Here is a 27,064-nt window from a genome sequence, read left to right as displayed (position 1 = left end):
CGGGAGCGGTCCTGTAAGCGACTCGAGCTCCGGCAGTAGGCTCCAGGCCGCTCAAGGTCCCGGTCTGGAAGGAGGTCGAGGGACCGGTCGCGGGACCGGAGTCCTCACAGCTTGGCCAGTCGACACCACTCGTCGGGCTCCAAGTCCTCAGGTAAGAGGCACAAGAAGTCAGAGGCGACACCGCTCTCATGGCTCCGCCGGAGCCGCAGGCGTCGCGGCCTGCTCCATACCCGCCGGTCCCTGGGCAGAACGCATCGCCGGAGGAGATCAATGCCTTCCTCATGGCCATGAGATCGCTCACTCCTCCGTCGGGTTCTGCGGCGCCTTCGGGCCCCGCGGTCCCAACTGGGAGCCCAAGCGGGCCGGGTGCTTCGGCCCCGGCACAGTTGGGTGCTTCGGCGCCCTCGGCGACTTCGGTCCCAATGCCGCAGGGCCCCACTGGATCCGGTTCCCGATCCCGGTTGCCACTGGTCGACCTTACGACCCAGCCGGCGTCGACCACTAGGGTGTCGCCCCCGACGTCGTCCTTTATTCCCCCCCCCCTCGATCCGGTTCCAACATCGGAGCGGTGTCGCTCGACGCCGCATTCGACGTTGAGAGAAGAACATTTCTTCTATGATCCAGCCCCATCATTTGAACCGGAGGACCAGGAGATGGGAGACTAGGCGGATTGGGAGGGGTCTGAGGACACTCTGGCACGGGAGTGCCAGTCTTTTCAGGACTGGGCAGGTGAGCTAGGGGAGGCCAGTGGTTTGGACACTTCGCCCGACACTGGATTTGTCTCCCCTCCTACCGTGGCTACGGATGAGGGGGCTGCCTATAGTGTGGTGTTGACGCGGGAGGCCAAGGCCTTGGCTCTTGAGCTCCCTGTAGCGGCCGTGAGGACTAACTTCCTCACTGAGGTCCTTAAACCGCAGGCAAGCTCTTCGGATCCTCTGCTGCCGTTTAATGAGGCCTTGACTGGTGTTTTTTTTGGGCACTTGGTCCAGGCCCTCTACAGGTCCCCCTGTAGATAGGAACGTGGCCAGAGGCCACCGCCCAACACCGCCGACCCTTGCTTCCTGTCCACCCACCCCACCCCGAGTGCCTGGTCATCCAGGCCTCTAACTCCCAGACCGCATTCCCGACAGCCCCACCTGATCGGGAATCCAAAAGTTACGAACAGTATGGTAAAAATATGTTCTCCTCACTGAGTTTGGGGTTGCGGTCAGTTAACACGGCGTGCCTTTTGGGCAGTTATACCCACTCTCTGTGGGACACGGTGACAGACGTGCTGCCACAATGTCCGGAGGAGGCCCGGACTAAACTCGCCCAAGCCCTTGCAGGGGGTCGAGATGCGGCACAGTGTTCCATCCGTTGAGGGCTGGATACAATGGACTCGCTAGGCAGGACGATTGCAACAACGGTGGCGGTTCGCTGCCACGCCTGGCTGAGGTCCGCCAACTTTTCGGCTGATGTCCAGAACACCCTTATGGACAAGACGTTTGATGGCCGTCGCCTTTTTGGCGATAAGGCAGACAGTGCGCTTGAGCGCTTTAAGGACTCCAGGGCTACAGCTAAGTCCTTGGGCCTGTGGGCCCTGCGCCAGCAAGCTGCTGCCTTTCGCTCCTTTCGTGGCCAAGGAAGGGGTGCCCCCACACGTCCTGCCAGCTACGGGCCACAGACTAACATCCAGCGCTGTGGCATATGTGGTAACCGCCGTGGCAGTGCCCGGGGACAACGGCGAGGCCAGTCCACATCCACCCCCGCAGCATCCGCCTCAAAGCCCTCCTAGTCCGAGCTTTCAGACCCATTTTACGCAAGTGGGGGGCAGGGTTCGTTATCACCTCCTCCACTGGTGCACCATCACATCGGACAGGTGGGTGCTGCAAATCGTCGGAAGGGGCTACTCCCTCCCCTTCGAAGCAACCCCTCCAGCCATGCCACTGCAGTACCATCGCGTGTCGAGGCATCACTTGAATCTTCTGCAAGAGGAAGTTACGCCCCTCTTGGCCAAGGGGGGCCCTCAAGCGCGTTTCTGGGCCAGAAGTATGGTGTGGTTGTTACTCTCACTACTTTTTGGTTCCCAAGAAGGGCAAAGGGGGCCTATGCCCTATCTTGGACCTGTGGAACAGAACGTCAACGGCATCCTCCGGAAGGAGAAGTTCAAGATGCTGACTCTGACTCATGTCTTAGCTGCCCTGGACGCGGGAGACTGGATGGTAGCGTTGGACTTGCAGGACGCTTATTTTCACATCCCCGTCCCGTCCAACGTTACCTGCGGTTGACGGTAGGCCAGGAGCACTTTCAGTTTACCGTGCTCCCCTTTGGCTATACCAGCGCCTCATGGATGTGATAAGGCAGACAGTGCGCTTGAGCGCTTTAAGGACTCCAGGGCTACAGCTAAGTCCTTGGGCCTGTGGGCCCTGCGCCAGCAAGCTGCTGCCTTTCGCTCCTTTCGTGGCCAAGGAAGGGGTGCCCCCACACGTCCTGCCAGCTACGGGCCACAGACTAACATCAAGCGCTGTGGCATATGTGGTAACCGCCGTGGCAGTGCCCAGGGACAACGGCGAGGCCAGTCCACATCCACCCCCGCAGCATCCGCCTCAAAGCCCTCCTAGTCCGAGCTTTCAGACCCATTTTAAGCAAGTGGGGGGCAGGGTTCGTCATCACCTCCTCCGGGTTCGTCATCACCTCCTCCACTGGTGCACCATCACATCGGACAGGTGGTTGCTGCAAATCGTCTGAAGGGGCTAGTCCCTCCCCTTCGAGGCAACCCCTCCAGCCATGCCACTGCAGTACCATCGCGTGTCGAGGCATCACTTGAATCTTCTGCAAGAGGAAGTTACGCCCCTCTTGGCCAAGGGGGCCCTCAAGCGCGTTTCTGGGCCAGAAGTATGGTGTGGTTGTTACTCTCACTACTTTTTGGTTCCCAAGAAGGGCAAAGGGGGCCTATGCCCTATCTTGGACCTGTGGAACAGAACGTCAACGGCATCCTCCGGAAGGAGAAGTTCAAGATGCTGACTCTGGCTCATGTCTTAGCTGCCCTGGACGCGGGAGACTGGATGGTAGCGTTGGACTTGCAGGACGCTTATTTTCACATCCCCGTCCCGTCCAACGTTACCTGCGGTTGACGGTAGGCCAGGAGCACTTTCAGTTTACCGTGCTCCCCTTTGGCTATACCAGCACCTCATGGATGTTCACGAAAGTGATGGCGGTGGTCGCAGCTCATCTGCGCAGGTTAGGGTTTCAGTCTTCCCCTACCTCGACGACTGGTTGTTGAAGGCGGGCTCGCTCCAGAAAGTCGTCAGCCACCTCCAGACTACGGCCGACCTCCTGCACCTGCTGGGGTTCTCCATCAATGTGCCGAAGTCACACATGTGTCCCTCTCAGAAGCTCCTCTTCATCAGAGCGGTTCTAGACTAGGCTCAGTTTCGGGTTTATCCTCAGGAACAGCGGGTTCGGGATATTCTGGCTCTGATTTCGATCTTTCAGCCTTCATCCTGAGTCTCGGTCAGGTTGACGCTGCGGCTTCTGGGGCTGATGGCCTCCTGCATCCTTCTGGTGCATCACGCAAGGTGGCGGATGCGGGCTCTGCAGTGGGACCTGAAGTTTCAGTGGGCCCAGCATCAGAGCAACTTGTCCGACCACTTCTTGATCTCGGAGGGCACTGCAGGACAGTTGCAGTGGTGGCTCACAGACCGAGATTGGGTCAGTGACAGATCCCTCTCCCTACCCCAGCCGGAGCACGTAGTTGTGACGGACGCGTCCCTCCGTGGCTGGGGGGGCCACATGGGAGAGTCAGAGATCAGAGGCCTCTCGTCTCTGGCAGTGTCCCGGCTCCACATCAACCTTCTGGAGTTGCGGGCAATCCGGAGTGCACTGAAAGCATTCCTCCCCTCTGTCCGGGGGAGTGTAGGGCAGGTTTTCACGGACAACACCACTGCCATGTGGTACTCCAACAAACGGGGCAGGTGGGGTCGTGGACCCTGTGCCAGGAGGCTCTGCCCCTCTGGCAGTGGCTGGAACATCAGGGCGTGACCCTGATGGTTCAACACCTGGCAGGTTCCCTGAACGTCAAGGCGGACAAACTCAGCCGTCGGTGCATGATGGATAACGAATGGCGTCTGAACTCGGACGTGGCGCATGGTCTCTTTCTGCAGTGGGGAGAGCCTTGGTTAGATCTATTCGCCACAGAACAGAACGTGCAATGTCATAGGTTCTGCGTGTTGGAATTTCCAAGGCGGAACTCACTCGGAGACGCTTTTCATCGCGAGTGGAGTTGCGGTCTGTTGTACGCCTTTCCGCCTATACCACTTCTGCCCAGAGTGCTGAAGAAGATCAGGCGCGACCGGGCCCAAGTTATCCTTGTGCCTCCGGACTGGGCACGAAGATACTGGTATCCCGAGCTACTCAGCATGTCAGTCGATCCCCCGATTCGTCTGCCTCTTCAGGAGGACCTTCTATTGCAGCAGCAGGGGACGGTCCTCCACCCGAACCTGTCCAGCCTCCACCTCCATGCATGGAGATTGAGCGGCGACAGTTGAGGCCATTCGACTTCCCTCCTGAAGTCTGTGATGTTATTCTGGCAGCCAGGCGTCCCGCCACAAAATCGGTATACGCCTACAGGTGGAACAAATTTGTGGCATGGTGCACAGCAAAGGCTGTGGATCCACTCTCTGCCCCTCTTTCTGAGGTTCTCCTCTTTCTTCTTTCTCTTGCCCAGCAGGGCTCTGCTCTGGGCACTATCAAGGGCTACCTCTGTGCCATTTCTGCCTTCTTAAGGCTACCTGATCAGCCCTCTTTGTTCAAGTCCCCAGTTGTAAATATGTTTTTGAAGGGCATCACTCATATGTTCCCTCCTGTTCCTTTCGTAATGCCTCAGTGGAACTTGAACCTTGTTCTGACTTATCAGATGTGCGCTCCCTTCGAGCTACTTCATAACTGTCCTCTTCGTCTTCTCACTCTTAAGACTGCATTCCTGGTTGCCATCACCGCTGCCAGGAGAGTGAGTGAGCTCCAGGCCCTTTCTTCACAACCTCCTTTCCTTTCTGTCCATCCGGACAAAGTTGTGTTGCGGACGCAACCCTCTTTCTGCCCAAGGTAGTTACAGCCTTCCACATCGGGCAGTCCATCACCTTGCCCACCTTCTTTCCGCCTCCGCATCCCTCGAAAGAGGAAGAGAGGCTCCACCGTCTGGACCCAAAACATGTGCTCTCATACTATTTGGATCGCACACGCCAGTTCCGGGTGGATGGCCAACTCTTTGTTGGTTACGTGGGCACTAAGAAAGGACGGGCGGTGCACAAACAAACTATTTCTCAATGGGTCAGCTTGTGCATCAAGGCTTGTTATTCTCTGGCTAAAAACAAGGGTCCTGTTGGGCTGCGTGCCCATTCCACTCGGGCCACAGCGGCTACTACTGCTCTGGATCGGGGAGTCCCCTTGCAGGACATCTGTCAGGCAGCTATGTGGCCTCGCTGCACACGTTCGCTAGACACTACTGCCTGGACAGCCAAGTCCTGAGAGATGGCTTTTTCGGACTTTCCGTTCTTCAGGACTTTCTGGTGTGATCATTGGTTCGCAGACCCACTACCCGGGTTGGTATTGCTGGGCTATCTATTCTAAGGTAAGGAATCTAATACTAACCTGTTTCTTTCAGATGCACAAGTTATTTACCTTCGGTAACGATATATCAGTAAGAAACAGTAGTTAGTATTAGATTCCTTACCGCCCCACCCATCCTCCCCGTTCTGCGAACCGATATCTAGGGTTAAGGTTCATCCCTTTCAGGGCCCTAGTTTCATGACACCAGTGTTGGTTTTTATCATGGCTCTGCGTTTCTGGCACGGGAAAGCTGTGTAGAAGAACTGACGTCAGCGCGCGAGGGCGGCGTCTAAGTCCTCCGGCGACGTCATCCCTGCGCCAACGACGACGGACGCGGAACCGCAGACGACGCCTACAGACGCACAGGGGTACTGCTACGCGAAAATTTTCCGGATCCAGACTGACGCCTGGGGATATTCTAAGGTAAGGAATCTAATACTAACTACTGTTTCTTACAGATATATTGTTACCGAAGGTAAGTAACTTGTGCGTTTGGTATCGAACATCTTGTCTTATTAAGAGGAATCAACGATGGGAGCACACTGCTAGCCTCTCCGCCGGATCGCCCCTCTGCATTCTGCTATATGCAGTACGTATGACTTGAAAAGTTGGGAAAAAGTTTGTGAGTGTTTCACCAAGGTTGGTGCAAGTAAGTACTTGATATTTCCAGTATCTCTAGACACGAGACATGGCTCGTTTATCCGGATGGTATCCCTCATCAGTAGAGAAAAGTTCTGGGGTGGCAGAGAAGGCCCCCAAACAACCGTCACAGGCTTCGTTGCCTTTCAGGCGCGCAGGTGTGTCTTCAAAAGCTTGTCAGCTTGGGGGCTCACGGGAGCCCTATAACAGGAATCAACGATGGGAGCACACTGCTAGCCTCTCCGCCGGATCGCCCCTCTGCATTCTGGTATATGCAGTGCGTATGACTTGAAGAGTTGGGAAAAAGTTTGTGAGTGTTTCACCAAGAAGAGGCCCTTTCCTACACCACCCACTAGAGCCCAACACCTAATAAGAACCCACCCAATGGACAGAAAGTGAAAATGAGAGAATAAGCGCCACAGCACTGCCACCGCTGATGCTGAACAGAAAATGATCGAAGATTGTTGTGAGAGACAGCATTTGCGAATAGTCAAAGAGAATGGATGACAAATAGGTGATGGTATTAAAGATGAGACTAAAGAGGAGCAGTGGTTGGTGAGAGGAGTAGACCATGTGAGAAGAAAATAAAACATAAACTGAGACGAGATAATCTGCAATGTGATAAACAATTCAAGTGAGCAACATAGCAATACTTTGAGAGCAGAGCAAACTAGACCAAGCAGGTTGTATCTATATAGCAAACGCAGAGTAATCTACTATATATAAAATTATTTGGCAATGGAAATAATCCTATTTACCCAAGAGTTCAGAATCATCTAACATCACACTTTGCACAGAACGAATGGGAATAAATTGTACCAAGTGATATAGATTGGCAAAGAGAGGGCATAGAATAAGCTGAAGGTTTACATTTTAGTACAACCACAGATACAGCATTTGTTATTACTAATTAGTGTTTAAAAGAAACATGTTGAGTAATAAGTGTAAGAATAAACAACTAATACGCATGTAGAAACTGTAGAAAAAGTGGATCATGAAAGTGCAAACAGGGCCGGACTGGGAACAGAAACCGGCCCTGGCAAAATGCTCAGCTGACCCCCGTGGGGTGAGGGGGAGTGCAGCTGAGCAGTTTGCCAGGGCCGGTTTTTGCCGATTTTGTTACAACCGGTAAACCGGTAACAAAAACGGCCCCCAGGGGCACAAAATCAGCACCCACCCTAGCGGCCTACCAGGGAAACGCCTGGTGTCCACTATGGCCAGTCCGGCCCTGAGTGCAAAGATATTGTTTGTGGGTGGAGTCAATAACTTTAAAATGGAATCAGTATAAAATTCTAGATCAACCATAAAAGCAAATCCTGCTATTACAAAATATTAACTTGAGATAAACAGGCTGGATATTAGGTATAGTAAGAAGAGATTATTATACATGTAGAAAGCATATATAAAGATGTTGCAAAGGTATTGATTGCTGGTGGAATTAACAGCTCTGAAATTGAATCAAATAGAGCACACAAAGTCGCCACAATAGCAAAGCATAGAGACTTGAAGCAATCAGGAAATAGAGCACAAATGGTCACTGGAGCATAAAAAAGAAGGACCTTTACGCCTGTCGCCATTTTAGTAGTGTGCCTGACCCCAAAAAAATGAACGACAAAGGGGTATTGTAGGAACCAGGCTCTTTATGTGATTATCAAAATACCAAGTAGAGAGCGCAGGGGTTTCCTTATGAGTTGACCCAGGCTTGCTATGCAACCCCAAAGTGCTCTGTCAAAAGGTAGTGTGGTCGAGTAGCCTTGGCTTAATAAGGAGGAGTGCAAGTCATCTGTAAATACCCACAATGGTCAATAAATGAGACTCACGATTCAAAAAAGAGATCCACACCAATATATAAAAATAGCAAGTATCTTTATATGTTTAGGCATCACAGCGAAATCGATCAGGTAATTATGTTTTTATATATAAATACATTTCAGTTAAAAAAGTGGACACAGTGCAATCATTGAGTTCTGAAAAGGTATCCTATGGAACAAAGAACAAGTGTTGTAAACAGGTATAGTACATTGACTTACAGGACCAATCTTCAGGAGTTAAGGTGAGTGGCGGGCAAGGTCCAAGGCAGCACAAATAGTACACCACCAGCGGCACGAGGGAACAAGGTGCAAGGTACAAAACAGCATTGGGAGCCCAATGTTCTTCTGCGGAGATCAGGCACTGCAAAAAGATGGGGCAGGCTCTGGCTGGAAGGCAAGTCATGCTGAATCAATGGGGGCTCAGGCCTTGCGATGCTCGGGGACATAGGGGCACCTTTAGTCCTCTTCCCCACAGCCCAGGACCGACGGATGCAGAGGTGACTGGGAGCAGTCGCAGTAGACAGTGCCTGTGTGCAGAGGCTGCAGGTGTTGTCGGTACGTCCACCAGGGCTGAAATTATGATGGACTCAGGCTCTGGAGGGCTGGGAGAACTTGATGATATCTTTGGCCTACTTTAAACTTGGGCTGGGAGCGACAGGTGAAGTAGTGGCTTCAGGTGTCGGGTTTTGGCAGTTCCGGAGTCCTCAGAGTCTTTACTTTTGGAGTTGGAGTTTTCTACAGGCTGCATGGACCAGTTCTTTTGTTCTTCGGGAGGTCGTGGTCTTTATTGAGGGCAGGCAGGTCTCCCAGGTTTTTGAGGCACACAGCTGCAGGACGAGATGTCTTTGACGCAGTTTAGACAGAGAACGGCAGACAGTTCAGCTGGGCTGGTGCTTTCTTTAGTCTTCTGCTTTGAAGCTCTTTGTGTCCTTCTTCTTCGTAGGTCATCAGGATCTACTTCTCTGGTGCCAGGGGCTGCCCTAAATACAGAATTTTTGGATGTTAGGAGAGTGTAAAGTAGCAGCCAGTGGACTACTGACCATTCGGATGACTACTCCCTGCCTACATGACCACTTCCTTTTGGATGTAGGTATAACCCTGTCCCAGAATTCCTAAGTATGCCTTCACAAGAATGGCTACTTCAAATTAGGAATGGTACTAGCTTAGGGGTGGCATGCCTACCTGCCTAGCTAATTTTCATACTTGTCTAGGTTCCAAAAGGGTTCTGGACAGATGGGGGTGCAGCTTCCTCTTCTGTGAGGGTAAGCAGATTCGCATTCCAAAGGCATCAGCTCTTTGAAGCATGCCAGCTCCGGGAGGCTAATAAGCAAGTCATCCTGTGGAAGGGGGTGTTACACCATCTTCCCGGACATGATTTTGTCCTGGGCCTCCTGAGAGCAAAATGTGCTCACCCCAGCAGTTCAGAACAGCATCTCAGGTGGCAGGCTGGCAAAAACCAGTCAGGGAGCACACCAGAGGATGGTAGGGTTTCAGGGGCACCCCTCTGGGTGCATTTATTGATAAAGCCATCACTAGAATCAGTGTGCTTGCAAAATCTATTTTATTAAATACATTTTAAAAGGGACTTGCATTCCGCCTTCACTTCTTATTGACCCTTGTGCTCTTCACTTTTCCTAATTTCTTTTGGTTGTAGGCATTCTATTTCTTGTTTTTCTGTGCGTATTTCTCTTATCAGTTTTCCATCTGGAAAGTACTGTGCCCATCCGCTTTGGTGGAACTTCTTTTAAGTGTTCTGAGCCCTTTGTGAGGGACCCTCACCTGGGTGTTGGGGTGGCTTCCTTTAAGCCCTGAGTATCTGTGTGGTGCATTGTGAGTTTTTATTAATTTTAAATAGAAATATTTACGTACATATATATATATGTATATAAAAACAGCAAGTGTAATGTTGTACATCAGAATTTAAATTATTAATATGCTCTCAAGGTGCAACTTGTAATTAATGTATATGCACAAGCTTGTTGGGCTCTCTGACCCCACAAGGCATAGATGTTCTGAGCTGTGGGACATATTGTTAAGATTTGTGTATATAACACAGGGAATTCAATTTATTTGTATTTAGAAACAAACAACCACCTCAGTTTTTGTATTTCTCACAATCTGATAGACATCTAGCCGCAGATTCCTTAACTTAGAATTTCCCCCAGGTGCAAGTCTGGATCCAGAGATTTTTCAGCAGTAACTCTCAGCACTGGGGGCAGCGTTGTACGGCGCCTTAGTGATATGACGTCAGTGGAGCCATAGAAGTCCCCTCCGCCGCTCAGACGTCAGTTTTCTTCTTTTCCGTGCTGCAAAGTGGATTCGGGAGAAGCAGTTCTTGTCTTTTGGCCTACTAGATGCCTTTCGTGTCGGGAGCAATGTGCTGATGCCTTCAGGCTTTAAAACTTGCGTGACCTGTATGTAGCATATCTCGGCAACGGATCCGCATACCATTTGTATGTGGTGCTTGGGAGAGCACCACAACTCCGATAAGTGCGCCCCCTGTCGGTGGCTGAAGCTTAAGTTGCTACAGGAATGTCGGATGAAGTTGCTGTTGGCCCAGCTGTCCCTCTCAGAATCCAAGCAGCACCGATATTCATCCCTTTGGAGAGTCGCTATACGATATTCTTTTGGTGACATGGGCCAAAGCTACGTGAGGTGTCTCTGTTGAGCATGCTATTGCACACCATCATCAACCTGCTCCAGATTACCCTGTTTGTCTTTCTCAGCACCCTAACACTGGAGGGCTTGTCATGCAGGCAGCTACGTTGAATTTTTAAGCTCCTCCCTTGCTTCCACTGAGCAGGAAGTCTCAGTGGTTGGAGACGTGTGGTCGAAATTTGTTTGCGTCTGCTAGTTTGGCCCTAAGGTCTTTGAATACATCCTGTGTATTTAGAAGGACTTCTTTTGGTCTATGGGATTCTGTCGACCGATTACTTCTTTCTCTTACAGAAGAAGCTAGAGCTGAACTTCTTCAGTTGGTGCAGGATGGTCGTGAACTGGCTACGTTCACTATCAGGTCGGCGTTGGACACTATAGATTCCGTAGGTAGGCCTATGGCTAGACCAGTAGCTCTAAGGAGGCATGCTTGGCTGCGTGTTTGTAATTTCCCTGAGAATGTTAGGGAGAGTCTAGGTGACTTACCTTTTGATGGCCTCAATGTATTCGATAGCCATGCCGATTCTGCAATCCACTGCCTCATGGCTGGCAACTTGTGATTGGACCTCTTCGGGTCTTGTTTAACTCCATGGCTGCTATGCGTTTTCCCCCTCTGTGCTGAAAATTCTTTTTTTACATTGTTTTTTGACGAGCTGGGCTCGTCATCAGTGTTTGAGGAGGCTACACCATGACGAGCCCAGCTCGTCATGAGTGTGGAAGGGGTTAATTTGTTCTATGATGTCCACGGCTGTGGTCTCTGTGTTACAGCTTTCATTGCATTGTTAGTGTTGAAGTATAAGGACTATTTCTGACTTATGGTACTCTCCGTGTTTTGAGTCTTTAATTCCCAGACAATGTTTGCAGCTGGGTAGCCGGTTTGTTTCTTTTCCATTACATCTCTGATAAAGAGCTAGGCTAAAGAGACTATACACCTTTTATGGATATATGACTTACTTTATGAGGAGTACTGGTGTTTTGCTATTGTATAGCTCTTCAGGAATATTAACTTAGTAGTCTACTTCTTCACTGTACACTCTTTCTGTTATACCGCTGTGTCTTTCTCGGACTTCGCGTTATGTTCCTCTGAGAACTATTGGAGTGAGAGAAGAGCTCTATTTTCTTCTTGTGATAGCCTTTCACAAGGCTCTGTTGCACTTTCACGCATCTGTTTTTTTCCAAACCAGGGGCTTCTGTGTGTTATGTTTCACTTCCTTAGTGCCCTAAGTATTTCTTTGAGTGCATCAGAGCTTTCAAGGGTTTGAGCAATTTGGATTGTTGCTCTTTTTCAAAATTTACATTTTGCATTTTTCAGATGCTTTTTTCCTATAAGTTCTTCCTTAGGGTAAAAACAGTGTCTATCTATTATAGACATTATTTTAATACTTCAATACAGTGCAATACCTATCCATGATCCACGTTGTCGTGCAGTATACCTATCCATGCTCCATGCAATGGTACGCAATTTTAACAGTCAACGGTTGCATTTGGGCCACCTTGTCCCAAGTTATCATAAATTGGTGCATCACCCACCTAGTGAAAGTTCTTGCTATATGTAGTTCTGTCTGGTATACATTCCCTATCTTGTGGATGGCATGTACTTTTTCTCCAACATTTCTCACTTTGTGAGGTTTTATTTCTGTTTTTCTTGTTCGACAATTGACAGACCTCTTTTTCTTCTGACATACCACCTATTCTTGTACATTAATGATTTATAAAGTCATATTAAACATGGGAATGTGGATGCTCCCTTGATAGGCCGCAGGTCGCTCCCGGTGTTATTACGCAGATGATTTTAATGTCCAGAACTAGGGTGGAGCTCTAGAGGCTCTTAACCAGTTTTAATGATTAAATTACTGACCTTGGCCTGAAGACTTAATGTAGGGAAATCATATACTATGGTGGTGGGTAAGTCCCCCACCATTTTAAAAACGTTTTATAAACAACGAAAAATTATTTGATGTCACAACTTTTTCTTGCTTGGGAATTTCTTTTGATCAAAAAAGCAATTGGCACCACTTAGTAGATTTAAGAATTAGTGGTTTTAACAAAAACTTGGAGGCAATCTTCAGATTTACTAAAGAAACTTGGCTCAAGGCCAATTAAGGCAATCATTAATATTTATAAAGCCCGCATGTGTGCTGTCACTTTGTATGGTGCTGGAGCTTGGGGTTTTTGTAATGTAGAGGGCCTACAAGTAGCTGAGAACACGTTCATGAAACGTTTGTTGACAGTCCCTAAAAGTACTGCCGCCTCTATCTGTCACAGCGAACTAGGCTTGATTCTTTTGTCCTTTCGAATACAACTAGCCCGCTATTATTATGGTATAATATCTGGGTAAAGGAAGAAGCAGCCTTAAATCGTGCGGTCATTTTAGATGGTCTAAAACTGGATTGTTCTAATTAATTGCCCTGGATTCCTTACATAAACGAGCAGTTGGAGATTATGGGGGCTGTTGGATTGTTTTTATAATCCCGAGAGTATTGATAAGATATCAAAATCAAAATTGAAAAGAGATTTTTAATACATTCTTACATGGTCAGAGGAAGTCTTGAGATGCCTAAAAAGAGGGTTATAGGTCACTCACTGTTAGTGTGCTCCCCAGGCATTGAGCCCTACCTCTCTTTATACTTTTAATCATGCAAAACTGCTTTATTTTATAAGGTTTAGGTTTGGCATCTCTTACTTCCTGGTTTCATATGCACGTAATGTATACAGTGATGCCAAACTAGACCCATGTCCATGTCCATGTGACTCTGAATCAGTCCAGAACACTTTACATTTTATGTTTTTTTGTAAATGTTATATTGTCCTAAGGCGTGCTTTTTTTATACCCCTGTATTATAGGCTGGATTATATTCTCTTCAGCTTTTAAAAGATGAATTCACCTCCCTAATGATCTATAGGTACATTTCCGCAGCTGTCCGGCTACGGGACATTGTCGGAAAATGATTCATATACTTAATTACATTGTGTGCTTAGGTTTTTAAAGTGTCTTTATGTGGTATTAATTACCTAAAGAGACTGTCATCTTGATAATTGAAATTGCTGTCACTAATGAATTCCTACCTGATGTTTGTATTTTATCTATCTGAAATCGTTTTGTCAAGGAACTACCATCTAAAGATTGTATTTTTATAGTGTTTTGTGATCTTTGTTTGAAATGTTTAAAAAAAAATGTATTTCAAGATGTACTTTTTTATGAATAAAGATCTTTGACTGACTGACTGACTGAGGTACAACGTGGTAAAAACCTCATTTTAAAGGCTGTTTCCAGTCTGAAATACATGATGGTTTATGTTAGGGACTATGAAGTATAATGCTGGGATGTAGATCTGTCTTGATGTACAGTTGTGTACAATAGGACAAATTGCTTTGGCATCCAGAGTGGTACTGATTGGCATTGAGTGAGCAAGGAATAATATGGGATTTAGGACCATCATTGTTGCTTATAGAAGCATAGGATGACGTGATAGAACATTTTCTGTATATCTGGCTCATATAACTGAATAGATGATTCAGTAAGTTGATTTTGTATTTTTGGCAGAGAGAAGTCTAATGAAAAGACAGAGCATCACCTGAATCCCTTGAAAGTACTTCACCATGTGGACAATCTCATGTCTGACAACAGTATCATCGTAGCCGATGGCGGTGACTTCGTAGGGAGTGCGGCTTACATCCTTCGGCCCAGAGGGCCCCTTTGCTGGCTTGATCCAGGTATTATGTTGATGTGAAATCTTCATTCTCCAAGATTACTTTAAGTAAATAAGACAACCAAGACATATGGAGATATAACGAAATACATGCAAAATATAAGAAGATGTAAAGTTCTACCTTAAAGTAGCTGGATATAAAAGAAGTATCTTTCAGAAAGTTTGAAAAATGTTCCAGTGAGTCAGAGCATCCAATTCATCTTAACAGGCTTCAAAAAGTATTCTGAACCACTCACTCCAGGTTTTCTATCTGAGGCTTGCTTGTGTTGTGTATTTCCCCCTGTAGCAAACAGCTCCTTGTTCCGAAATGTATTTTGGCCTTTTATAATACATTGAGAGTTCCCCCGTTTGGGTAAACGGTTAAAGTGGGCAGGACCTACTGGGGACAACATTCCCAGCCTTTTTGTATATTTTACAGAAAACCGTTCTCCTTCTTTTTGTAAAAAAACAACCATTCCTGACATGGTTAATACTGACCTTGAGGTGGATCTCGCTGAAAGAGGAGGGAGATATCCTGTACTATGAGGACAAGCGAGAGGCTGTCCGCTAAAGAACAACAAGCATTCCCAGCAGGGTGCATGCTACCTGTCTGATTTTATTTTACCTAGATATCTGTCATGATCACAATAACTAATTGAGCTTCCATGACATAATAGAGTGCATTTCTCAAAGATTACATTAACTTACATTTATTTTATATTTAAGATGTGTGTTTTATGTGCACTTGCCTGAAGGTGAAAAGCAAACGAAATTGTTCCAGAATATTTTGTTATTTTCTGCTACATCTTTGGCACCACCACCAGGCACACTGACCCCTCCCTACTGTACTAAGGACCACAATTCTCATGTATTTGTTTACGCAATTCATCGGTTGATTTGTGACACTAAATAAGAACACTGTGCAGAGTAGAGACCATTGTTGACCTGGAGTGAAAGCCCCCTTAATCTTTTGTGTGCCATCCAGGTGATAGAGGAAAAAGAAGGGAGTCTGAAACAAAAATGGCAGTTGTTTAAATAGCCAAGGTATGCATAGCTAACTATAATCATTCTTCCGTCCCTCGCACAGAATACTCTTACTTTCATAAAGCAAGTTTGTGTTGCACAAAGTAATCTCATAAAGTCATTCTTCTATTAATACATCTTTTTGTTACATATCGTGAGAGTGGATAGAGACTTTTAGCCGCAGTTTCCTTACCCCTAGAATTATCCCAGATACCAAACTGGACTCTGGAGCCTCAAATTGTTCCGTGAGCAGTACCCCTGAGCGCCAATATGTGCCTTCGATTGATTTTGCGTGGTGTTGTCGGAGTCTTCTGCAACGGAAATGATGTGTGCAGTGCTTATATAGGCGCCAGCGCAGCAAGGTACGGTGTACAAGTGCATGATGTAAGTCAACTCATCATTGGGAGCATTAGCTTGCTTCCGAGGAGGTTGTATGGCACATGTGTATCTGCGCTCTACATGCTGCACACCAGTAGCTACAAGGCAAGTAACATTTTCCATTTGCAGAATGTGCTGTTTTAGATCACATGCTCTCCACAGATTACACGGCAATGCAGTCCCAGTAAGCAGTAGCAAGCAAGCTATTGAGGCAGATCTGTGAAATAATATCCTGTGCTCTACTTGAGCCTCTTGGTGGACTTGAATATTCACACAATAATGTTTAGTGAAAGTGTGTGGTTTTGACTAAGTAGTAGACTAGGAAGCAGACCGGCTGGGGCACTCTGGCAGATCTACAAAGCTAAATGTGGAGTGGAGTGGTGTGGCTCACTGGTTAGAGGCGGCAGACCCGGAAGCAGAGGACGGCCCGGGACCAGGGTTCAATTCCCGACGCGGCAGGGTCGTGGACCAGGGTCAGTGGACTCGATAATTCTCGCCTCTGTGCCTACTCTAACCAGGGATCGCACTCGGCAACTCTGGGCATTAGCTTGCCTCATCTCCACAACGGCCCCCCACATTCGCCGGGGATGCCTGGTTTCACCTTGGAGATACCCAGTAGGGAGCTTCTCACCGGGAAAGCCAGGACGGATTCCCCAGCGGTCTTCAGCGCGGAGATACCCCATGTGGGGTGATTCATGCGCTTTACAAGACATCATTACATTACATTACATTACATTACAAATGCATCTTAAAGGTCACTTATGGGAGCGAGCTCTGGAGCTATATAGAGCAGGATGCACTACAACTTGTTGTGAGAAGTATACTCTTGTCTACCGCAGAGCATACTGGAGTTATTAATATGTAGCCTGTTGCTGCAGGGCATTAGCCTAAGCCCATTCTATGTTGGAGCCTTCAGTGTTCTTAGAGTGTTTGTGCTGTTGGACTCAACTGCTCAGTTGCTGTTGCGGTGCCCTGTGGATAGGCCGTTTCTGTATGTTAGAAGTAACTTTAATAAAGAAGACAACAATTGGATACTACTGGGACTATTGTCCTTATTCGCACATACCCTCTTTTGTAGTGCACGAAGAACTAGGGATGGGCTTTCTCTCAGACGTGTTGGCTTACTGCCCCATATTATTGTGTATGAAAATCTGGACCAAAAAGGAAAACGCCCTTAGTAAGGAAAATCTTAAGTGACTGTCTTCCCTGGATCATACTTGCTGCATTCGTTGGTTCAAGTATGTCAGAGAATGTTTCATTAGTTTGGGTAGGGCAGACTTATTTAAGCGCCCAGAGGATACTTGCTGTAGGGACTTGATTTGGGTGAAAAAACATTTTTAAACCATAGGTGAGCCAGATAAGAAGTGGAGTTAAGGACGTGTTGTGTGCATAGGTACCTTTATTGAAAACTGTGCCATCTACTGAACCTTATCTCGATTGGTTTAAAAGAATTCATGACCGTTTTCTATTGACAAGATTTCGACTAACCCTCTCACTATCTTTTGGCCCAACCTCGTGGTGCACATAGAGGGCAGTGCCTCTCACCTTGTGGCTGCAATTGAAAATCTCCACAGGATATAATGCACTCTTTTAATGTTTTGTAGTTTTTACGAGATACAGAGAAAGTCTTTTATCACTCCTATTCATAAAGCAGGTTTTAGGCAGGTTAGACCTAATTTATATTTTTAGAACCGCTTTCTAGCCATTCAGTTTTGCATGTTCCTAGCATTTTAAAGGTTGCTATAAGGCTCAGGTCTAGCTGTGATTAGTTGTTATGGGCACTTATTTGTCATTGTGACAAGATGAATTTGGTTTTATTGATGTGTTTATATCTATATATTTCAGGGGGCTGTGATGAATGTTTTTTACTGTATTTTAAATAAGTTTTGCTACCGATATTGTATTTTAATGGTGTTGGGTGACGCCCACACATACTTTGGAGTCCTCGAACATTGCCATAGTGCCTGTTTACCATCTCTGCACAAAGGGCTATTGACGGGTAAACTGTATTATTGTCTTACGTTCCTGGTGGAGATTCCTTTAACTGTCTTTGTTCAAGTTGTATGTTTTTTGTTGTTGTAAAAACTGAATAAAGGATTGGCTGACTAAGTAGTAGCTTAGATCTGTCTGCTAGTGGTATTCTACCTAATAAAGCCTCTTTACTGCCTTACTTTATACAGGAATGCTCCTGTGGCACTAACTACAAAGGTCATTTTGCCTTTGCATAGCAGAATATATATATTTGACTACCGACCTTGCTAAGCCTGACTTTGAAATAGGGTTTCCCAGGTGAAGTTTAACAAAAAAGAAAGTGTTGCTTTGCCATTCGGATAATCTTTGTTCTGTCGGTGCAATACAATTAACGCCCTCTTAATATCTCAAATGTGTATTGCATTCTTCACCACTGACTGGGTGCAGAAAGAAAGTTGTTAGTGGTATGGTTTGGTAGGCATGAAAAGGCAAAAAGGCTTTGATACGGAAATCAGGATTATTTCTCAAGAGACCCCTATTCTAAGAAGTTAAATAAAAGATCCTGCCCCTTTTAGAGCCCGAAACTCACTGACTCTTCTTAGGAAAGTGGCTGCAACCAAAAAAATGTTCTAAGGAAGGTATTGCTTAGCACAAGAATGAAGTAGCTTAAAAGAAGGCCCGAAACCTCGTAATTACCATATTAACGTTCCATGCAGGTACTGATGGTGCTCTTGGAGGAATTACTCTCTTTAAGCCCACCATCAACGTGTTGATGACTGGTATTTTAAAGAATGAAGTGCCTTGCCTGTTTTGCATGTGAGATGCAGTTGTCACTAAATGTAACCACATGTATGTGTGTGCTAACCCTGCTTATTGATGGTGTAACATGTGCCACCTTGCGCCAGTCTAATCGACCCTTATTGATGGTGGTTGTAAAGTCAACCTTATAGAAAGCTATCCTAGTGGTAGCATGGACCAGCAGTCATCAGGCTAAGACTTCAGAGAGCGCATTAAGCAAGTTGTTTTACCAATTATATTCTCTTGAGTACCAAATGAAAGGACACCACACAAGTTATATATCAAATAGATATGTATTTATTCTAAACACAACCCCTCTGCACTCTTTATGAGGTCGGAGGTAAAAGTACAATACAAGTTACTTCATTAGCATACGATAAGTTGCACGGTATACGTTTTGCCCTAGGGGCTTCATAAACTATATACTAAAATAGTGGTATAAGAACCACGTCTGGGATAGAAAGCAGGCCTGGGGCCTGTGGAATCGCTGGGGCTACTCTAAACAACCAAAGGTTAGGACGTAAAAGGCCCACGGGAGACGCGTGCAGTGTCTAAACACAGGTTACCATTGACTTTCTATGGAGAACGAACAAGTTACAATTCTAAGTTAATTACGATGAAACCCTTTTAGACTAGGTTACTTCATTAGCATACGATAAGTTGCACGGTATACGTTTTGCCCTAGGGGCCTCATAAACTATATACTAAAATAGTGGTATAAGAACCACGTCTGGGATAGAAAGCAGGCCTGGGGCCTGTGGAATCGCTGGGGCTACTCTAAACAACCAAAGGTTAGGACGTAAAAGGCCCACGGGAGACGCGTGCAGTGTCTAAACACAGGTTACCATTGACTTTCTATGGAGAACGAACAAGTTACAATTCTAAGTTAATTACGATGAAACCCTTTTAGACTAGGACCCTTGGAGGGCCAATCACCTTGACACTACCATAGTGTCAGTGTTACCTCACCCACGGAAGCCGGGTGCATAGGTATCTTTTGGTGTCGGGTTTCGTCGTCCATTTCAATGGAGATCTGCAAAGAAGTGCTGCATGCGACCACAGGAAAAGTGTCCGGATGGATCCAAGGGTGGATCGAAGATCTGAAGAATCTGAAAGCAGAAGGGACAGAGTCTGGGTCACTTGCCAGTGACCAGGATGGAACCAGGAAGGAACCAGGCGATGTCGGGTGATTTCAGGTGAAAAGGTGAAGTTTGTCTCTTCAGCCACGAGGTCCAGGAGGTGTCGACGATGACCAGGAGCTGGATTCGAGCTGTCCCACGAAGGATCTAGTTGCCTGCGGTGTCGGTATCCGGATTGGACCCAACAAGCCTTGGCAGGCAATCCACGCAGGATGTCGAGATTGGCTTTGTTGCGGACCAGCAAGGTCTGTGGCGCTTCTCCTTTGTAGGGAAGCTGGAGCAAGCAAGCCTGGAGCAATCAGAAAAGCAAGTTAGATTCGAAATGGAGTCTTCAGGGGGCTCACTAGCCAATGGACTAAGAACCGGGAAGACGTGCAGAGCTGAAATGCAAGAGCGGGCCCCACGGGGCACTTGTGGAGTGTGGGAGCCTGAGCTTCGGTGTAAATGGTGCTCAGGGCTGGGGCTTCTCGTACCCCAATGCACAACTGCGAGATACCTCGGGAGTCGATGCATTTAGCAAAATGCGGGATGTCCAGGAGCGCCGGTCCCACTTCTCTCGTGTCCGCCACGGGTCTCAGCTTTGCTGGGAACAACGAGCAGCGTCAGATGTCTGGAAGTCCGTGTCCTGTTTCGCAGAGTCTTCGGGATCCGGCGGGAGCCTCGACAATGCAGACCGGCAAAGTTGCTGTTGGTGCCTGTTTGAATAGGGTGGTCACTCCTTGACCACAAGGGAGATGTCTTCCGTCGTCCAGTCGAAATGGAACGTCGAAGGTCCAGCATTTATGTTTCAAAGTTTCGTCCAGGGTAATCTAAAGTCCTAGGGACCAGGTTCCTATACTTATACTAAGTTTAGGGGTTGGACTACCTGTAAGTTCCCTCCTATGGGTGGACCTGGGAAGTGGGTGGTTGCACCCCTTTCCCTTTGTCCAGTTGCGCGCCAGAGCTGGGGCTGGGTGCCCCAGCGACCAGTTTGAACTGGGAAATGCATGGAGCACCTAGTGTGCACCAGGCAGTGCCAGGAAAGCATTCATTGAATGCAGCCCTCCCTGCCCCAATGCATAAAAGCCTGTCTGGGAGGTGCAAGCACTTTCTTGGACAGGAAACCTATTGTCCAGGCCTCCCTGCCAGAATTTCGTCCAGCAGTAGGAGGGCAGACTCGTGTCTGTGGCAGCAGCATCAATTTTGTGATGCTGATGCTCTGTTTAACTTTAACCGGGTTTACCAGTAGCTACATGTCTTCTCCCTAGAAGGGTGGCATGCTACCCCTGCTGCCAGGATTGGCCGGGGGGGGGGGGGTAGTATTCCAAAGTGTTTGACACCTTACACGACATGTGTTTATAAAGCCAAACCACAGTTAGCATTAAACGCGAGGATTATAATGCAATTAAGAGTATATGGTATGGCTATATCATGGATCAGCTATAAGGAGATGGTTCCAAAAGCTGCAGAGGAGCTCAGCTCATGCTAGGGCACCCTCTCACATAAAACCAAGCACTCTGCCTCCAGGCTTGTTAAGGCCTGCCATAGGAGTGACATATAGATTTCTATGTGTCTATATATAAGGTAGATATAGATATACTATATCTAAGTAAGGGGTGAGTACACCACCTTACCCAGGCTGTGTGAACAGACCTGTGGTGTCAGTTTGGAAGGCAAACCAGGGGTGGCACAATACATGCTGCTGCCCCTGGTAGGCCTAGGGTGCACCTATGCCCAGGGTACCTTAGGTACACTATACAGGGGCTCACAAGGGTGACCCAGTAGCCAATTTGGTATGTACCTAAAGTACATGGTATCAATTTAGAGAAAGAACAGCTAGGCTGTGGGCCTGATTAGCAGGGCCACAGCGAGACTAAAGTCGAAAAACCAGAGAAGCACAGCAAAAAGTGGGGGTAACCATAGGAAGCAGACCCTACTCTCCTACATAACAGATAAAACAATTATGTCTTAAACTGAACTCTTGTGAGGCTGTCGATTCTTGCTTAAGTAATAATGGACAAAACGGTTCCATTTTGCTTCATAACAAAATGAGCTGTTGACCTTCTCGTAGGAGCTTCCAGTGGAGTGGACCGTTTCAGAGGTAAAAATCCCACCGATATGGGACGTGGCATAGACATGTTCACTGTTAAGACTTCTCCACATAAGACTGACTTCATTCCACCCCTGGTTTGCCTTCATACAAAAATTAATTAGTACCAATTTATTGGTAGTACAGTGTATAAGCAAGATTTAGCAGTGATTTTAAGAACATCATCTTGATATAAATATTTAAAACAATATTTTACTAAATGGAAGATGAGGTGCAGGAGCAAAAAAGATCTAGATACTGTTGGAATAGGAACAGGTACATAGCTACATAAAAGTGCAAATGCTAGCTGTACAAGAGAGCAATAAAGCAACCATGACAATCACTCTTTCAGAACTTAGCGGCATATTGTCCAGCAACAAATTGCACCATCCTACTGACAGCTAAAAATGATTAAAGCGACAGGTAAATAGCATAAAATGTGATTTAAAACAAGTTAAAAGGACCATTAACAATACTAGGCAGGATGCTGTATTACTTCTTTAGTGCATGTCGCCTGATGATCCACATTTGCCCTAGAAATGTTGCCACTGCACTGACTATTGGAGGCCTTGAGTCTGTTTTTAAAATACGAAATGCTTCTTGGTGGCATAGAGTTCCTATCAGCCTACATACAGGAGCTAGCCATTTGGATCTCGGGGAAATGTACAGTGGGCTTGCAAAAAGGATGTGTTTGATTGTCTCGACTATCCCGGGCAGCCTGGGCAATGCTGTGCAACTTCAGAAGAGCTCTGCCATGTTGCTGTGAAACAATTCACGGGGAAGCAGCCAAATCTAAATTGAATGTAAAGCTTCCGATTTTGTGGGATTGAAATTATCTCCATATACTGTTTGTATGCACCTAACCACTTAAACTCCATAAACTCTAATGTTAGGCGCCCAGCCGGTGAGTGGGAAACGGTTGTCTGCGCCACCCAATTCCAATAGTGGGTCTTGACAACTTCCCTGCTAGGCAGTAGGTTAGAATCAGAGACATCCCACATGGATCCCAGTCCTATGGCAGAAAGCAGTGACTGGGCTTTGGTGAACCACCCTATTTTTTTTACAGAGATCAAGTTTGTAGACATCTGCAAAGGTTACAGCATAGTGACTGAGCTCAGGTGTTTGTTTGCGTCGCAGCTAGAAAAGACGGGGACAAAGCCTTGCTTTGTCCGCTATAGTTGGTCTAGCCATATCTAATGTTAGAGGGATGAGCGGGGTACTCTGGGGAAGAGAGCAAAGGGGTCTTAGAAACTTATGTTCAAGGTATATGAGCTGCAGATCTCACACTGTGCATAGATCGCCATCTGGTGTTGGGCCTGGAGGTTTGCACTTTGTTGTTGTCCTGGAAAAGTCTTTGGAAGTCACAAAATAGGCGACTCCTCCTTTGGAGGATAGTGCGTATGGGCATCAGCTCCATCTTCAGATTGTTTGTTTCCGCCATCGGGCTCGGATGTGTTTATCGCGCTCCAGTTCGGTGCTGTTACGGATCCAACTTTCGACGCATTCCTTCACACTATTCTCCGGTATTGTTTTCGATCGCGATCCCTAGTTGACGCGTATCTCTACAAGCCGAAGACTTCGATTCCGGTCGTCGACGAAGACATTCGGGCCTACCTAGGCCAACATATCTGGCTCATGGAAAGCACTCCATTTAAAAAGTGTCCTCAAGGTGGATTCCACACACAGATCTTCATGCGGTGTGTAACCTCTGCCTTTCGCTGGAGCACGAGGCCAGAGACTGTCCACTTTGCGCCTCCTTCCGCTCCAAGAAAACTATTCGGGATCGTCAAGCTCGAAGAACCATGGCTCGATCGTCGACGTCCATTCTAGATGACATCTTCCAAGAGGGCATCTATGTACCAGAACAGGAGCGAGTCGAAGAAGGCCTTCTCAGCCCCTCCGAAGCTCAGGACTCCGACGTCGAAGACATCACTCCAGGGCAGCGGGTCGTAAGTACTGACGTCGACCCCGACCCACACACCCCAACCTCAACCCCAAAAAAGGCTTCGGTAACACCTTCACCTTCGCGCCCAGGTGCACACCGACAAAAGACTTCTCATGCCCCGCCTTCGGGCCCGGCTTAGAAGGCCATAAATAAGCCTACAGGCCACTTGGGACAAAGTCATCCTGCCACCAGTGCCGAAACACAAACCCCAGCACCAAAAAGAAAATGTTGTCCTCTTCCGTGACGACTACTGCCCCCACTTCAAAACACTCAACACCAAAGGCTGTCGGCACCGACCCCGCCGCTCCGATAATATCGGAACCGAGCAAAAGGTCAGCGGAACTGAGCACAAAGACATTGGTACCGAGCAAAAAGTCATCGGATCTGGGCAAAAAGCCACTTACCAAGACAGCTACCTCTCAGACTTCGGAGCCGAAAAATTCCTCGGAACCGAAAAAGCAATCGGTTGCACAAGCTTCTATACCGGCTAAAACAGCTTCCAAGCCAAAAGAGCATAAAGCCACTCCGGAACCGGTTCCACACAAGCCTTCTGAACCAACGGATAAAATCGGTGCCTAAAGACCAACTACAAACAGAAGAGCTTTTTCAACAAGATCCAAAGCAAAAAACTCTTCTAAAAGACCCAAAGACAGGTCAACTAACTCTTAGTTCCAAAAAGAGAACAATAGACATGCCTCTACCAGCTCCATCTCCACCAAAGACGAGACACATTGCAACATCTCCTCTCAGAATACCTCCTCCACCTCCCCCTCCCCATCACTCCCCTACTCCATCTTCACCCCATCTCCTCCACCACTGGATTATGATGACACCTCTAATGAAGAGGGGGACGGTGCAGGCAATGAACCACTAGGGGATTCCAGTCCACCTTACACCCCAGACCCATGGAAGGATTATAACGCACCAGATGTCCCCAAAGTACCATAAGAGGTCATATATCCCAGTAGGCCTTCCCCTCCAGAGGACACCATGGGTTTCATCTAACTTGTTCATAGAGCTGCACAATACCACTGGGTAGATTTATATACAGACCCTGTAGAAGAGGATTTCTTAATGGACACATTTGATACTTCACAAAGATCCACTTCCGTTCTCCCTATGTTAAAAGGGGTAAATAAACACGCACCTGAGGTGTTGAAAGATCCTGTTAGGGCTAGGGTTATTAACCCCAGGATAGAAAAGAAATACAAATCTGCCCCTACAGACCCTATTTACATCAAGGGACAGATACCATTGGATTCCTTAGTAGTCTCCAACGCCAGAAAAAAGGCCAATTCACAAACGTCAGGGGATGCTCCGCCTCCAGACAAGGAATCAAAACTCTTGGATGCCTCTGGTAAATGCACAGCGTCACAAGCGGCTAATATATAGCGAATCGCCAACACACAGGCTTTGCTGGCTAGATATGACAGGGCACACTACGATGAATTAGAGGCCCTATTGCAACATCTTCCTGACAAATACAAAACCAAAGCCAATGACCTTATACAAGAGGGTAAGCTCAAAACAAACACCTCCATTCGTTGCGCTCTAGACGTGGCAGATACTGCCTCCCAAACCATTAACACAAGTGTACTTCTACGAAGACATGCATGGCTACACATTTCAGGTTTTAAACCAGAAGTGTAAACTTCAATACTTAATCAACCGTTTGATGAGCAATACTTTTTTGGCCCTGCTGTAGATTCATCTCAAGAAAAGATGAAAAAAGATACTGACACAGCTAAATCAATGGGAGCTTTGCAATTAAAGCTCTCGGATTGTCAAGCTTGTAAATATAGTTGCCTCGGAAACACCATGGAACTGACGTATTGTCCGCAACTCCCCCTCACAGGTCCACTCTGCACCAAGATATATTATTACTGGTAACAGAAAGTGATGCCAGTGTGGGGAAAGCAGGGAAACAAAACAAGGAAAGGGGGGGAAACACAGGGTCTTGTACACAGGTAAGGTGGTCTGTTCAGGGGACAGGGAGGCTTCGGATAACCTTTTCCTAGAAGGCAAGAAATAGAGGTTAATACCAATCCCTATGATTCTGATGATATGTGATAGCGAATAGAATAGGCGACTACCTGTTCGTTATGCTGTATGAATATTTGTAGATTCCTCAGTGTCCTGTTCACTTCACAGAATAGAGGAAGATAAGGAAAATAATGCTGGGGACCGTCTGTAAGGTAAGTATATAGCATAACCCTTAGTGATAATACTTCAAGTGAATATTTTGTAAAGCGGGAGGGACCTTTATGTACCTGTGTTAGGAATGCCTATGTCTATATGATGGGGGGATCTCCTGCGTGTTGAATGCCTTTATATATATTCTTCTGTTATCTTCACACCAGAATATAGAAGACACTGCAGCTGTATAACCCCTAAAATATATATATAAAGAAATCACTGTTGTGAATCCACTCAAGCCAAAAAGGTCACTACAAATAGGTATCTAACTCTGATTACCTATGTGAGGTCTTTATGTGTGCTTTACTGAAATTCGGGACTCCAAAATATATCTTAAGTCCAAAAACATAAATTAAGAAACAATGCTCTCTATACACTTTCGATTTGGTAACAACAACCCAAAAAAAAACGATGCAAACAATATCTCTGCAAAGATTATTTCCAAAAGACTGAAAACAAGGCACAGATTAATTGCCTCTATACAAATCATACACGGTACCGACTCTCCGAGTACGAATACCTGAATCCGACTAGGAAACCAGAACTGCGAGGAATAGGGGACGCCGATAGATGATTACCGACGAGACCCGACAAACGCCACCACCGTGACCCGAAAGAACTGCAGCCACGACGTAACCCGGAAGGAACACAAAGCGTTTCCTGAACGTTTGAGGAAGGACTAAATACTGATCACACGCATGCGCTAACCTCCGCGCATGCGTGTTGGTGGCTCTCTGTGTTTTGCCAACCATCGCTGGTCCTAACAGTGCCAACCATATGATCGCGATCGGTACAGGCACGACACGGATGCTCTTTTCGTCGCTTCACTTTCAAAGGCGCCTCCAGAGGTTATTCCTCTGACAACCCCTCCACATCTTACCAAACTCCCACCCAAACCTCATTTACCAGAGGTTATCAAAGAGGAGGCTACAGAGGTAATAATAACAAGGGTTGAGGCAAAACTAACAATACTCGTTCCACCTCCAACCCTACCCAATGACTTCCCTCCACTCCCCCAAACCATTCCACTCCAGTCGAGGGAAGATTAACACAATTCCTACCTGTCTGGAACAACATTATTACAGACAAGTGGGTAAGAAAAGTTATTCAACCAGGCTATTGTCTAGAACTCACCGCTACCCCCCAAACATACCATCCAGACAGCG

General features: G+C 47.0%; 1 protein-coding gene across 4 annotated transcripts in view; it reads left to right on the top strand.

The window, feature by feature from the left end:
* The window catches only part of HACL2 (2-hydroxyacyl-CoA lyase 2), a 565,926-nt gene that overhangs the window by 444,625 nt on the left and 94,237 nt on the right, over positions 1-27,064 (top strand). For all 4 annotated transcript variants that reach the window (XM_086945056.1, XM_086945057.1, XM_086945059.1 and 1 more), the window contains one exon: positions 14,236-14,405. In XM_086945056.1, coding sequence (XP_086801182.1) covers positions 14,236-14,405 — 170 coding nt within the window. The remainder of the gene's footprint in view (positions 1-14,235; positions 14,406-27,064) is intronic.

Source organism: Lissotriton vulgaris, chromosome 12, assembly GCF_964263255.1.
Source record: "Lissotriton vulgaris chromosome 12, aLisVul1.2, whole genome shotgun sequence".
Taxonomy (NCBI): domain Eukaryota; kingdom Metazoa; phylum Chordata; class Amphibia; order Caudata; family Salamandridae; genus Lissotriton; species Lissotriton vulgaris.
The sequence above is the reverse complement of the archived record's forward strand: the minus strand, read 5'-3'. Positions and strand labels throughout refer to the sequence as shown.